Source organism: Triplophysa rosa, linkage group LG23 (genome assembly GCF_024868665.1).
Source record: "Triplophysa rosa linkage group LG23, Trosa_1v2, whole genome shotgun sequence".
In the NCBI taxonomy this organism is placed as follows: domain Eukaryota; kingdom Metazoa; phylum Chordata; class Actinopteri; order Cypriniformes; family Nemacheilidae; genus Triplophysa; species Triplophysa rosa.
The window spans coordinates 9962632-9978446 of record NC_079912.1 but is presented as its reverse complement, the minus strand read 5'-3'; the positions used below and the strand labels follow the sequence as shown (position 1 = coordinate 9978446).

At 37.7% G+C, this 15815-nt stretch overlaps 1 protein-coding gene across 1 annotated transcript in view; it reads right to left on the bottom strand.

The window, feature by feature from the left end:
* The window catches only part of myripb (myosin VIIA and Rab interacting protein b), a 110236-nt gene that overhangs the window by 45085 nt on the left and 49336 nt on the right, over positions 1–15815 (bottom strand). Inside the window, 1 exon segment of the mRNA XM_057322850.1 lies at positions 9173–9394. Coding sequence (XP_057178833.1) covers positions 9173–9394 — 222 coding nt within the window.

Here is a 15815-nt window from a genome sequence, read left to right as displayed (position 1 = left end):
ATTACTGTAAACGTAGCTCAAAACTTCTACAGTTCAAAAATGCTGTCTACCAAAGCTTAGCATTAAGTATTATTTGCTGTATGGGAACTTGATCTGTCTAGTCAAAGTAAGAAGTACAGTAGTAATAACATACAGAGGAGGACGTATATATTATTATTCCTATTAAAATATTGAACATTAGGATATATTGAATTTGATTTTGGAATAAGAGTCAAGTCAGCTTTTACTCTCACTTAGCTCTTTAAAACAGAACAGGCTACACTACAGTATTCTGCTCCTTTGTACAGTAGTAAATTATTTCTTAAGGGAACATAGGCAAAAAATAAGCAAAAAAAAACTTAAATCTAAGAAATTAGGAAGTGAAGAATGGTCATTAAAAACTATAGCTGGTGCAACAAACCTTGTTAAGTGGACCTCAGGGGGAAAACAAAATAATTAGAAATTGTGATATGAACCCTTTAAAAAAGTCATTGTATTGAAGGGCACTTTGGTATACTAACAAGCTTTTGGAGGTAAGAGGTGTGTAGAATCACCTCACCCAACCTTGTGCTTCCCGCTGCAGTGCCTGACCCACAACTAAAAATAAACTCTTTGATGAAAATGAATAAAAAGAAAAGAAAGAAGCCCATTCTCGTTTCCCTCCGGGGCCATTTCCTCTCATCCTTTTAACTGTGACCAGAGAAAAAAGAGAACGTACAGGGAACTGTAGCTCCCAGTGACACTTCAATATACTGTATAAGCCGTTCCAAAACCCACAGCTATAAGCCAGCGTCTCTACACATAATAACCAGACGACAGCCACAGAAATACACACATGCGACTAAAAAGCCAAAACTAATTAGGCAGATGGAGGACCAGCACGTTAGATCTGAAAAAAAAAAAACAATTGCAGAAAGTCAGTCTAATCTAGATCAGAAAAGGTCATTAATTCATATTGCAGCGGCCTGACTCAAACAACGCCCTTGGGTAAAGGACTCGCGATACATTAGGGACGAATGTACCCCGCGCCGCGGCTCACATCTAATGTGTATTCTGCTGATTATATAAGCATGTCTGCTGGCCGACTATATGATCAGCCGAATAAACTGTTCATCACAAAAACCTATTTTGTTTGTCAGACACTTTGCTTTCCCTCAGTGCCATTTCAAATGTTATTTGGGTTTCGAACCCATGACCTTGATGTTGACATTGCAAAAGTGCAACCAGCTGAGCAACAGGAAACACTGAAGCTCTAATAGTTTTCATTACACAGACGTCACAAGAGCGATAAGGAGGGAGGAAGAAAGTAATTAAAAGAGATGAATGAGTCATTATGAGGTATTTCTCAATGTCTTTTAATAGCACAGAGGAGAATCCTCATCTGTTGAGATGTCAGACAATCACTAATGTATCAATTACCTCAATCCATTAATGCACACAATAAATCCTTAACACAAATGTGTTTTTAATGCAAATGATCATGAAGTAAAAGCCACTTATAGTCTTTCAAGAGGACTTACTTGATACACAGTATAGATGAAACAAACACATATAAACACATTTGGAACATGTTACAATAGGGTTATGTTTGTTAAAGCAACACTTTGTAGTTTTTCACTTTGTACTAATTCACGTGTATTGCGCTGCCCACGGGAAAGCTTACACAGCGACATTATTTACAACACTAGTAACAGACAATTTCGCTTATCAACCACATGGGGGGAACGTGAGCAAAAGTTCTAAAGTGCTGCTTAAACAATGCACTTTTACAATAATAATGTAAGTTAATGTTAATACAGTTATTTATGTTAGTTTACTTGCATTTACTGATGCAAACAAATATAACTTGTTTTAACAGGTCATATACAGTAGATGTATACGTAAAGATTTTGTGTCATATCGCCAGACAAATCCTGCGTTTTGGGAGCCAGAAACCGCTATTTTTTTAAACCGGGTCCCAGAGTGGATAAATCTGAAAACGCCACCCTTGCGTTTTCGTATGTACATATATTTTCTGAAACGATGATTTCATCACCCCAGTTTATGCGCATGCTCGAAGTCTTCTTCTCCATTTTTAGTGTATCTCTGTGGCAGAATTACAGCGCCACATACTGATTTGGCATGTATACTACATAGTTTTGAGTCAGTTTCAGGGGTTTCGTGTGTATGCAGATATTTCTAGAGATGACGCTGTGAAAAGCAAAAAAAGATAGTACGGGGAAAGCTCTGGCTTCGTCTGGATGTGGCCTAAAACAAAAGATTTAAAAAATGTCAATGAAGGCTGAAATTAACATGAACTAAGATTAATAAATGCTATAAAAGTGCTGTGTATTGTCAGTTTACGTTAGCTAATGCATTAACTAATGTTAACACATACAGTACAACCTTATTGTAAAGTGTTACACGCATTTCACAGTTTACTATAGAACCAGACACAAACACAATGAAAATATTCATCCCATTTATTCATGCAAACACATTACCTAACACATGGCTGGCACTGAAATGCATAAAAACAACTAGCCACAAAGCACACAGACAAATTTTTGCCAACATTGAATGACAGACACTCAATAATAAAGACAACAAAACTGTGAAGATGATGTCCAAACAACTCATGCCTGCATATCATTTTTGCAATTTTAGATACATATTTTAACAAAGAAACTGCACAAAATATTTGTTTATGTTTTATATTCAACTGTGATAAAAAGGGATTATTTACGATTATTAAGTAAACTGCAAAAAGGTGGTAAAGGTTTAATATGTTATGCAGTGTTAAATGTTAAATATTTTAAAGACATGACCTTCACAGGTGACCTAACAACCAAAATTACACTTTCCCGTATTCATTCATTTAAATATGAAGATAAAATATTGATACTGAATAAAAGGCTCAAGAAAATAAGGATGTGTGTCAACTACTCACACACAAAAATCTATTGGAGCCATAGTTTTGTGGTAAGAGCATATTGTTTGTGTCATCGGTATTGAGAGGTGTGCTGTACTAGTTTAAATCTGGTTTGAATGGAATCTGACGCTACTAGGGGTAAAGTAAATAATAACAAGAACATTTTATTTGTCCTACAGTCCCACACACACACACACACACACATACAGAGAGATTTAGATGTTTGGAGTGTATGTGAGGTAAAACCCTGCAGGACCGGGTCAAGTAAGGTGATGCACAATTTAATTTATACCGAACACATCTTACCCGACGCCTTCCTCTCTGTCAACTCAGATTACGATGCATTTAAAAGCCTCCGCTGCTCTCTTCAATTACTGTCTGGTTGACTGAGAGATGCTTTATGACCGGCCTCTGTCCTGTGTGTTTGTGAGTGTGTGAGTCAGGTTTCACCAACTCTGAGGGGACATTTATAATGTCAAACCTGAAATCAGATATTCCCCCGTTTTCAATTGTTTTACTTCAATAAAACACTGGATTTTTGTGAATTTTTTAAACAACAGATCAAAAAGAGAAACAGTGCTGATATATTTTCACAGCTTTCTTTGCTCGCATATATACCAAGGTTGCCAATATTTTTGGCAATGACTATATATTGTGAGGACCAAATGTGTTGATAACTCCCCAAACTACTCATTAATATCTAAAACGATAGCTTGGACTAAGGTTTAGGGGTATATGTTAGGTTTAGTGGACAGAAAATATCAAAAGCTCAATGTAAAAACAATAAAAGTGAGAGGAAAGTTTCAACTTTATGTATGTTTTGTAAAATTGTTTTTTAGTTTTGTACATTATGGGTGTTTTTTGTTTCGTTTTGTTTTCTGGTGTATATTGTTTTGGGGTTTTGATATAATTATATTATGTAATAAGGCTTAATTTTATCTTAATTTTGTTTACTTAGGTGGAGGCTTTAGATAAGCCCTTTGGGGGGTTCTTTGCCTCTCCCTGCACAGTATTGTTGTACTTTCTGTTTATTATTTTTAAAAAACTCAAATATATTTATATATCATTTTACATTGTGCAAAAATAAACTAAACTAAACTAAACAAAAAAAAAAAGTTCAACAGTTAAGGTAATGTTGAATATAAATTATTATAATCAATTTTCACATTTTGTAAAAAAAATGTCCATGGTTCTTGACTGTGCAGACGTTGTCCCCATTACGCTGAACCCGGGTGTGTACTGGGTGGTTGTTAGGGTGAAACTAGGCGGTTGCAGACAGGTCCAAGTCAAAAGATCCTTTAAAGGGACAGTTCACCCAAAATACAAATTCTGTCATCGTTTACTGAAATGACTCAAAAATAAAAATGACAATGGTGGTCAAAAGTGCCCCAAAACTGTTTGCTTTCCTACATTCTTCAAAATATGGTTTGTGTTCAACAGAACAAAGAAATTTATAAAGCAATTTTCCTACTATGGTAGTCAATGGTGGCCAAAAACAGTTTGGTTACAAGCATTCTTCCAAATATCTTTCTCTGTGTTCATCAGGACAAAGAAATGTATACAGCTTTGGACTCACTTGAGGGTGAGTAAATGAAGACTGAAATTTCATTTTTGGGTGAACTGTTCCTTTAAGATTCTCTAATATTCTGGTCTCTTGATATGGCTCGGCTCTGCCCTCACACATCTATAAATCTCTATATGTGTAATGCTGTTAAAAATATATCCCACACACTTCTCATGCACAAACCCATAAATGTTTCAAATTCAACATGTCTTCGAATACAACAGCGAAAAGTTGCAGTTTAATTTCACAGATGAATGTGCAGGTAATACTGGCAGAGAAATATTATGACTTGGAGTTTTCTATCTGTTTGTACTTCAGCCCTGACTTTAAAAAGCTTTCTTGTATATTTCTTGTACATCCGCCCACAGTGTGGATGATTGGAGCAGACCTCAACCTATTACGCCTGTCAGGCCCCATCTGCACAAGCACACAACATTATTTCACCATCTGTGTGCTGAGCCATCCAAACCCTCGCGTCTGTGCCTCTGCCTGAAGCCGACGAGATACAGTGATACCTACTGACACTGTAAAGAGAGAAATCTCTTTCCCAGCTTTCAAAACATAAACATGCACAAACGCTCTCACACATAAACATTTGCTGTTTAAAAGAGAACACAAAATGTTTTGATGTGATACTGAACTAAGTGTGAGTGAAAGGTATGTGTGGTGGCTTGTGACCGAGTCAGCAACTCACATACACCATGAATCTGCTTGAAGGAATGTTGACAGCTATGACTTACCGGCATTTTGCGTTATTAGTCTAGCCTTGCAAAGATATACAGCATCTAAACTTTCAAGTCCTGTTATGACTGTAAACCAAGTACACTACACAGGAAAGGCGTATAGATACACGAAAAATACTTTTCACGTGTTTACATTTACGTAGAAGTACAATTTTACAGCTCAAATTGCACAGTTTTCTATGAAAGAATGAACTCAAGTGAAAAAAAACCAAGCTGCTTTTAAGCTCTTTTAAAAGATATGCCCTATCAACTTTCATTTAAGTGTGGTGCAATTGCAATCCAATTTCTGCTTATCTTCAAAGCTAAGTAATGGGTCAAAATCATTGTTTGTAAAGCATAACCTATTTTAAACTTAGAACATTCCTTTAATTACAAACTATTTAAGCTATTAAAATCCCATGAACAGATAAGGCAATGATCATTACAGAAACAAATACTCAATCTAGATGGTGAATCCCTTCTTTCTTAATAGGCCATCTTACTGCCTAACCATATTAATTTCCAGAAACGTAATTTCATTCCATGTTGGCGTAATCAATTTTGTGTGTGGACAGACGGGGCTGTCTCTAGAAATACAGCAAGATACAAGGGAAATCATTATTTGGAGAAACCGTGAAGCGCATGCTGATATCTGGTGATATAAATTCTGCAGGCATGATTTTTCATATAGAGAACATTTCATAAGGAACGCATGAAGGAAGAATCTCAGAGAATCAATCCTGGAGAAGCCACGCCTCGGGCACGACAAGAGTGTACGTGAGAAAGAAAGAGATGAAGAGAGAGAGACAGCAAATGAGACAGAGTAAGAAAGAGAGAGCAAAGGATGATGGGAAACATTTATCTGATTGAATTAATTGCACACCACTGATCACAGAAGTAGAGTATAGACATGCACTGCTGTGCATTCAACACTTCACCCAAATATAACAACACAATCTCACAGGGAATAGAAAACTATTTTATAAAGTGGCTAATTCGTATGAATAGGCCCTTTTCACAATGACGTCACTTAACTTCCGCCTTTTCGCAAAGCAGTGTATCATAACATCCGTCTTGCAACAAACAAGAAGAAGAACTTCCGTTTTACCGTTGTGCTGGAATTTAACAACAGTAAAAAAAAAACTGACAGAACACGCATTCAAGTACTTATCCTAGCACCTTCGCTAACACAAAAAGAAAACAAAACACTTACCTTCATAATCAAACAGGTACTGTTCAACAAAGAATTTGTATCCTTTCTCTAGCTTTGATCTTGTCGTTAGCGAAAATTTGTCTGCAAGACGGTGTACATCATCTAGCCGTATTTGTGGCAGATGTGCAAGGGACTTGGTAAACTCCATTCTGGGGCGCTAGCGGAAGTAACTTCTTCTTCTTGAGTCCAGCTTATAGGTGCATTACCGCCACCTTATGACTGGGGCTCTCACTAAATCCTTGGTGTTTTTTCGTCAATTTTAACAATCATAGGTAGTTTAGATGATTAGAGTAATTTTAGGGTTAGGGTAAAGGTTTCGTAAGACTTGAAACACCAAAGACTTAGTCAAAACCAACAAGCCACGCCCACGGATCTGACTCGGAACACCAAGGATTTAGTGAGAGCCTATGAACTGGAGTGCTAGCAGAAGTAAGGATACACTGCTTCGCGGCAGAACGGAAGATGCGTGACGTCATGTGAAAAGGGTGTATTCGTACGATCTTTATATGTTTTATATATGGTTAGGGGAGGGGCTTCAGTATTGCTTTATTCAAATAGAGTACCTTAGAAATGACATACTGTATTTTTGTAGCCTATGAACTTTTCCCTTAGACTTTTGTAAGCTCACAAAAAACAAGCTCTTTGATTAACAAAGCTTTATGATACTCACACACTTTTGTCTAGCAAGATAATCCTTACAAATAAACACAACATTTGTTAGTTTTGAAGCCTAAATACAATCAGCAAAAGTAAAAAACTAAATTTATAAGTAATTACTCCGTGAATGAATCCACATCCACGTTTTTAGAAATCCGTGCCTAAGTTGCATTATTTGTACGATTGTTATTTGTGATGATGTTTAATTTACCCACCAAAAGATGTAGTCGCTTTTAGCAACTTGTTAGCAACTGTCGTTTTTAAGACACAATAAAGCTTTAAAACCACGAGCGGGTTATAACTGGTAGACTCGCTTCTGGGGTTTGCATACAAAAATATGTTCTCTCTGCAATATTCTATAGTTGTAAGTTTTTTAATGATTCACATGGTACAAATTCATACAAATAAAAAATAGTTATGAATCCCCGTGAGATCAGGTTGAGATCATATGAATGCATCGTCATCATCAGTACCAATAAAAAGAGATCTCCTTTACGGACAATGACAGATGCGACGGTGTCTGTCAAGCTATAAAATAAAGTTTTGATGACATCAGGGCGATGTGACCAATCAGCACTGACTAAGGGTGTGTTCACATTTGTAGTTCGGTTCTCTTGGTTATGTTGGTCAAGACTAAAAAAGAAAAAAAAACATTTAGTCCTGGTTTGCTTAGCGTTCTCACTGACATTTTAACAGGAAACCTAAAGATATCAAACCTAAAAGCATGAGTATTGGACAGCTTTCATGATGTATATTTTGATATGGAACTTACCGGAGATCTAATAAACACTCCTTATACATTACCAAATCACTTATTGTTATCACTTCCTGTTTTTGGTTCGGTTAGATCCCTTTGGTCCATGTTGTGTTCATATTTCAATCGAACTGCGGCAGAGTTTGTTTTAAAGCACATGTTTGGTGCGTACCAGGGTTTGGAATGGCAGCGTTCACATTTACACAAATAAACCTCACTAACAGAGCAAAGCACCGTAGTTCGTTTTAATCGAACCATGCATGCCATATGTGAACACATCCTAAATGCAACGTGTCTAAATATTTGAGAAGAAATTTGCGCGGTGATTCTCCAGATATTCTCCGTTTGAGTTTCACACAAAACAGATTTGACAGAATGTACATTTTAGGGCAAACCATTCCTCTAATATACACAAACTGTATGTTCGGCATTTTACAGAATGCACCATCAAACCACATGAAAAAAAGAAATGATCAACACATGCTGATATTTTCTATCTTCTTCCCTCCCTCTCATAACACACACACAGCATCTCAATGAGGTCGGGCAAGGATTCAGCCGTCGTAAAGCCAGCGTTTATGAAACCAAACAGATCTGAGATGCGTTATCGCTGCTAAAACATCTACAGCTATTGCCAAACCACACACAAGTGAATCTCTGACAGCATGTTCACGTTTGACTATTTCTTCACAGTTTAGAGTTCTTAAACACCTCACTCGCTTCTCATTCTTCTCTTCCCGTCACCCCAATTTCACCATACACCTTCATTATTACACCCTTTTACATCATCTGACTGTCTTAACCTTCAGCGTTCTGTGTATTTCGGTGTGTTTATCAACCAATTCACATTTGTAGTACAAGTTCATTCATAAATTCACATTGTGTGTGTAAGTGGGAGGATTTTACAGTACAAGAATGGCTTTGCCCTGTCAGTGTATGTGTGTGTGTATCCCCACAAGGACAGTACAATCTAAAATCATCTGCTGTCAGCACCTGCCTGGAAAATGGCTTATCAAACAATATCTGAATAAAAAAGTATCAAATTAAAACATTTTGTAATCAGTGTACTCTCCACAACGACAGACAAACTAACATACAGTGTATTTAAATAATTGTGGTATCTTATCTGTGTGAATGAATGTACGTTTGCATGTGTGTGTTACATGTGTATGCGAGCATGCATGTCTGTTTAACCATGTGTGTGTGTGTGTGTGTTACGATCTACCACTGTGGCACCATCTGTCCAGCTGTAATTGCATAACACGGTGGACGTTTGTAATTCCACGTGTCCCAGCCCTTGTGAAGTGCATATGTGCCCTCTCTCCGGCATCGGCACTTATCAACGTGTTTGTGTATATGCGAGGACACTCACCTGCTCTTCTCGCAGGCAACGCAGACGTAGCCCCTCTCGCTCTGTTTGTACGTGCGGCAGGACTTGCAGACGTTGTAGTGGCAGTCCAGACACGGGCGCTTGGGGTTGAGCAGGAAGGTGAAGGGAGAGCAGCAGCGGATGCAGCAGTGCTCGTTGAACTTGTGCTGCTTAGACAGGAGCAAACAGCGACTGCCCTCCTCCTCCAACTCCTGCTTCATTTCACTACAGACAGAGAGAGAGAGAGAGGTGGGGTGAGAAGAGAGCGAATGAGACAGGGAGTGGGAGGGGATAAGGAGAGAGGAGGGAAAGAGAGCGGAGAGAGGGAGAGAGAAGGAAAAAGGTGAGCGAGTGCATGTGAAGGAGAGGTTGAAGTGAGCACAGTCATGCAGAATAATGGGAGACGCTGGGAGGAATAAAACATTTAAAGAAAGAATAATACAGTGTGGGGCTTGAGGACAGTCCAGGGCTTTTATTCTCTTTTTTCTTTCTCTGTATTTATTCACACACACATATACATGGTATATACCGTTCAGACAGTGGGGTTTACTTCAAGTGTACCGGTAAAGATGCACCACAAGTGTGCATTCTTTCAAATGTTGCAATCATTTTAAAGTGAATAAATTTGTATTGCAAATTATTTTATCAGCATAACAATATAAGAAAAGCTTCATTTTAAAAGTAAAAAAGCATTCATTTTATTGCCATAGCCACAGTGACTTCAGTGTTTATTCAATTTTATTGCTATTATTATTATATTTAATTTTCTAATTATTTTATCTAATTTTGTACTATTTAAATTTATTTATTATATTAAATTTTCTAATTAGTTTATCAAATTTTCTATTGTTGTAATTAAATTTGACATTTAATACTTATATTTAATTTCTATTTTAAATACGCACAAGTTCGCATACTAAACTTTACAGGCTATTAAAAAAACATTGACACCAACTCCAGATATGATCTTCAAACAAACAGGTTTCCAAAATCAGCAAAAACGTGTGCAATCATACTTCCTAATGAGTATTTTACAATAAATACTTTAAATAGGGTCTTATCGTTAAAAAGTCTTCTTTCAAACTTTAGCTGAGCAGAAAACCCTAATGATATTGTTAAAATCCATGCTTGTAACCATGTAGCTTCCAGGGACATCCGTGGTAAATGGCTCAGTCAGTCTTGTCCCACTGATGACAGCAAACGAGACTTAGCCTAAAAGGTAACTTTGAGAAGGAGCACTCTCCTGACGAATTTGTTACCGATCAGATGCGCTGTATGAGGTACAGTAAGAACAGGTGTCCTAAAATTTCTTTCATCCTACCCGTCAGATTGTCCTACCAGGAATGCGCACATTAATGTTACGTCTTCTTTTGCGCTGTACAATCATACTACCTGTTTATTTTATACTGCTACGACAATCTGATATTATCTGGTATTTTCATTGTTAAATCATTCTACATATTTATTTAATACTGGTAGGACAATCTGACAGGGTATTTTACATTGTAAAATCATCCTACCTGTTTACTTTGTCGATGTGGTTTAGATTATGCTCATTTTTGCGCTGCGGTAGAAAACCTGACAAGGTAGGACAATTCGACAGAACAGCTGCGCCGGCCGGTGTCGTATCAAAATCTGACTCCCCGTGAGATTATGACTCCCCTGTTTTCCTCTACGAAGGTTAGGGTTAGGATTAGGTGTGGGGGCGGGCTTTAGAGATAGGGACCCATCACAAAGCAGCATCCTAAGTGAATGAACCAATCAGAATTAGGGGAATCAAAATTTCACGTGGAGTCAAAATTCGGTACAACACCGGCACCAATATTTCACAGTGCACCGGACTCTTACTGTCGTTTTCATCTAAAGGGGCAAAGTAAACATTTATAAAACCCTTGCTTTCTAACTGGTTGGTTATAAGAACTTACCTTAATTTACTGCTGCTGCTATCTCACCTTCAACATCTAAAGCACATTGATCTGCGACGGTGGGTGATGTGTATTGCTGCTGCACCTGGGAATTTCCTCGGGCAGGGATGTTTTGTCCGAAACTGAACTGAAGTCTTTTAGTAATTTTAGCTGTAAGACTAGCCTCACGTTTTTCCCTTTCAACTTTATTTCTCCTTTTTGCGCACCACTATCACTTTTTTTGAACGGAATACTTCATATTCTCTACATGCGAAAGCATAACGCAAAGAGGCGTTTCCCGACATGATGGCGCAAACTGTGATTTTGATTGGAGGATGAATTATATCAGTCAGGAATATTTTCCAATCGTTTCTTTTTATTTTATAATCAACCACCTATATGAATTGTCAATCAATGATGTAAGGACAGCTCCCATTTCCTCCAGCCAATCAAGGGCCCCCCTCCTTCCACGGACCCTGGGGCATCAGCCCCACCTAGCCCTTATGTTAATCTGGCCTTGTGCACAAATTATTACAGAACTTCAAAAGCATTTAGATTTAAACGGTTGGAAATCATTACAAGTAAACTGATTTAAAAGGATTTTTTTCAATATGCTCAATAGTTCAATTTTCTGGTGGTTTTAAGCGCCTGATCAGTTCACTTTCAATCAGAAATAGTCTTGCTTATCCATTATTGTTGCAAGGCACTCTGGAATATGTAATTCTGATTGGCTAGTCGTGACTAGGGTTGTCACGGTACCATAAACATATTTTATGATACTATACCAGCTGAAGTATCACACTGAATAATGTTGTTATCTGGCACCCATTCACTTGCATTTGTTTTGTGTCCATACAATAGAAGTGAATGGGGGCCACTGCTCTTCGGTTACAAACTTTCTTCAAAATATCTTGTTTTGTGTTTTACATTTACATTTTGGGGTAAACAATCTGTAATACTGTTCAAAGTAAGGAAGGAAGGAGGTGGGAACCGGCAAACGATAACCAACTTTTAATAATAAAATAAACAAACAACAAAACAGCCCTTGAAAGTAAAAGGCCGACAGCTACCTCACGGTCATCTGCCGGCCACACAAACATAAATAAAACTTAACACAATGTCCAGGCCTGGTCCTCTCTCGTCGTACACTCCTGTCGCTCGTCCTTTTATGCTTCCGTAGCTCCTCCGTGAGAGATGCGAGACCGGTGCAATGCGCAGCTGACACTCATTATCACTCGCGTCACCGGCCTCGCACCGTTCCCTCACGGCTCTCATCCCGCCTTCCTCGTTACACTATCACTTTAAATAAGCTTTGTTGCATATCTGAACTCTAAAGGATGTAAATAGCTGTTGATGCACCAGTAACAAATCATTCAAGGTGACCACCAGGTCAGTTCATGAAGTGGGGACGTTGCCATTTGCAAGTAATAACCACCAGTATTTGGACATTGCTGGTAAAACATTTATTTACTAAAGGAACCATTTGCCAAACAAATTAATTATGTTAAAATTCTTCTGTTAATTAAATCCATCATATAACTTATTTGATTCCTTATATGCTATAAATATATATTCTATGTTATGTTTTAGGCATGTCAAGTCGAACACACATTATATTATGTGACAAACCACCTAAGTTTTCATTTAAAACAGCACTATTTGCAAAAGATAAGTAGTTTGCATCTCTGAAATCTTACCATTTATCATTTTTATTGTAAAACCGTTGGCTTTGTTATGTTTTCCTTCTCACTTCCCACTACACAGTCAGTCATTATCGCACGCCTGCAGACTGTCTTCTTCAATTTGTTTGGCTAAACATTCTGTCATCTTTAGTTTTATTGGCTGAAATGCTGCTTGGCCTCTGTAATTTGATTGGTCATTCAGTTGATATTAGGTGCCAAAGACCCTAGATGAAAAGCCTGCAAAAATGCAAACACCTGGGCTCTAGCGAATCACTCATACAATGACGCTTTGACTCGGAGTGGCAAAGTACTGGCAACATGTGAGAACTGCAGGTACACAAGAAAAAGTGAAGGTACGCTAAAGATTAAAATAGAGTACCGGCCCACTTCAAGCACTGCACCAGGTGATTATTGCCTTAAAACTACCCTTGAAGTTAAAAACAAGCCCCATGATGTGCATCCTTCATTATGCAATAAAGCTTTAGAAAGCACACAGGGCAGGAACTGAATATAGTCAGGTGGGTTGTTCGGCTGAGACACACTTCCAGCTGTGTTGAGCTGACAGGAGGGTCTTATGAGAGAACACAGGCTGAAGGATGTGCAGTAATTGTTTGGTATGTTTATAGCTTGGACTCTTTCCCAAATCACCGGTACATCTGGAAATGTCATTTACTTGCTCTAGCTGCATGGCAACAATGACAGCTGTGCTCTTGCACACCATCTGCACCCATTCACGTCCATCAGTCAACCCAGTGGAAATGGGCCGTTTCATTTTTCTAGTTCACAACAATAAACGTCCAATAAAAAGACTGGTGCTCTTCATACATACTGTAAACCTGGTGTAGTATCTATACGATACAGCAGAGATATATGGACCCAATAGAGGCACCACTAAAAAGCTGCCATTGAGTATCCAAGGGTGCTGTCCATGGTGCTGAAAAGCTTTGAGCATATTGGCCTTAATGACATTGCAATGATTACGAAGAAGAAAAAAATATATACATTTTACTAGACTGATGTCCCTTTTGCAGAATTTGTATATGTGACTGTATATTACATATATTATAAATGTTCCTGTAGCTAAAGCAGTAGTTTTTAAACAGCATTATTCAAACTCCATGGACTTTCAGGGGGTTCCAGTGGATGCATAAAAGGATCAATTGTATCTTAAACACTTGATTTCTACTTTCAATTACTTTGAATAAAAGCATTTGAAAAATGCATAAATGCATATGCACTGGTCTACTTTCAATTGAAAGTAATGTAATTCTGAAATACCATAAACATATATCCAAGGTAAACATATTTTCACTTATTTTAACATCTACAAACATCAACATTTATATATTTGGCAGATACTTTAATGCAAAGTACTACTGCAGTGCTTCCAATGTATTTATATGCATATACATTTTATCAACACATGCATTCCAGGGAATCAAACATGACCTTGGTGCTATTACTGTCATGCACTACCAGTTGACATAATATCTGTCTTTTCAATACATTTGACTCCAAAATCACATGCAAACGTTATTAATTACATTTACAGAATTGTATTCATATCTCAGTCTTTTGTTATTGCCATCTCTCTTCCACAAACATGCACGCACACACACAGCACCAGACCCAGAACAGTGTCTATATTGATAATGAAAAACTGTCAGTTCTGTTTCAGAGAGTTTATTTTTCACCAAAAACTAAATTATGTGATATAAAATTGGCTTAGGGGAAAGAACATACAGAAAGAAATTGAAGTTCATATAATCAGGTTTAGTCTAAAATCTGAAAGCCAAAGCAGAGAAACATTTCATTAGAATTTATCGTTGTGAATGTCAAATTATGGAAGGCTTGAAAACAACATATACAAGCATTTTATTGGCCCTCCTCCACTTGCAGTATCAAAACCCGAACTTAATTGTAATGACCACCCTGAGACCTGCTACACAAAGAATGATCTAGCAACACTTTATGCTGAGCAACACCAGACACGCATCACTTCCTCTATTCTAACTCACTTCCTAAAAAAGTTAAAAAGTTAAAGCTTTGTAAGTGCAGCTTAATACTATTGTGCGCCAATTACTGTAGGAATGGGTCGAGACTAGGATTGTTTATCAACTTTAACTGCACAGCATGGCTGTAAATGACTAGCGGACGAATCAATCACGGTTGAAGATTGTTTAAATGCTATGGGAGATAGCATTGAGAATCAGGTTGGGACATTGGGACATTGGCAAATGTCATATAAAGATCTTTTGTCAACAATATGCTGTAAAAGGTATCAGAAGTCTAAAAGAAAAGATGAAGTCACTGGAAAGACGCATCCTTGAGCAGAATGTTAATAACATTGAAGATGACTTAAATTGTTTTTATCAAATTACAGAGAGCAAGCTTCTTCTGAAAAAGCAGAGACAATTTCATCAGTTGAAACTCTCAAATGGTCGAGTGACAACGGATCAACAGGAGATTCAAGCTTGATCATCTCTTTCTGTGAGGAATTATGTTGTTCTCAACAGTGTGACAGTCAGACAGACCAATTTCTACTAAATTTACCGACAATTTCAGAAGATCAACAGAAAATGACCCTTAACTTTCACTGAAGTGAACTGCTGTTCAGGAGCTAAGTCTCGGAAAGTCACCGGGATTGGATGGACATGCAGTACAATTCAACAGGCATTTTTGGAAGTTACTTGGTCAAGATTTGCATGATGTACTTTTGGAATGAATTAATGAAGGAACTATGCCTTTGGTTGTCGTAGAGCAGTGTTAACACTGATTCCAAAAAAAGGAGATCTAGGAGTTCTAAAGAATTGGTGTCCAGAAATCAATTGTTTGAAACAAGTTGGTTCAGCGATCTAGTTGATGCTCTAAACCTATAGTTCCAACCACGCAACTTTGTGATGCTGCTTGCGATTGATCGTTGGAACGATGGTTTTGGGAAACACTTAAATCGTTGAACTATGCTGGAATGACAGAACTTGCAACCATAGTTGGCTAACGATGATTTTGGGAAGCGCACCCCAGGTTGGTTTAAATTCTGGTAGAACTGTAGGAAGTTTT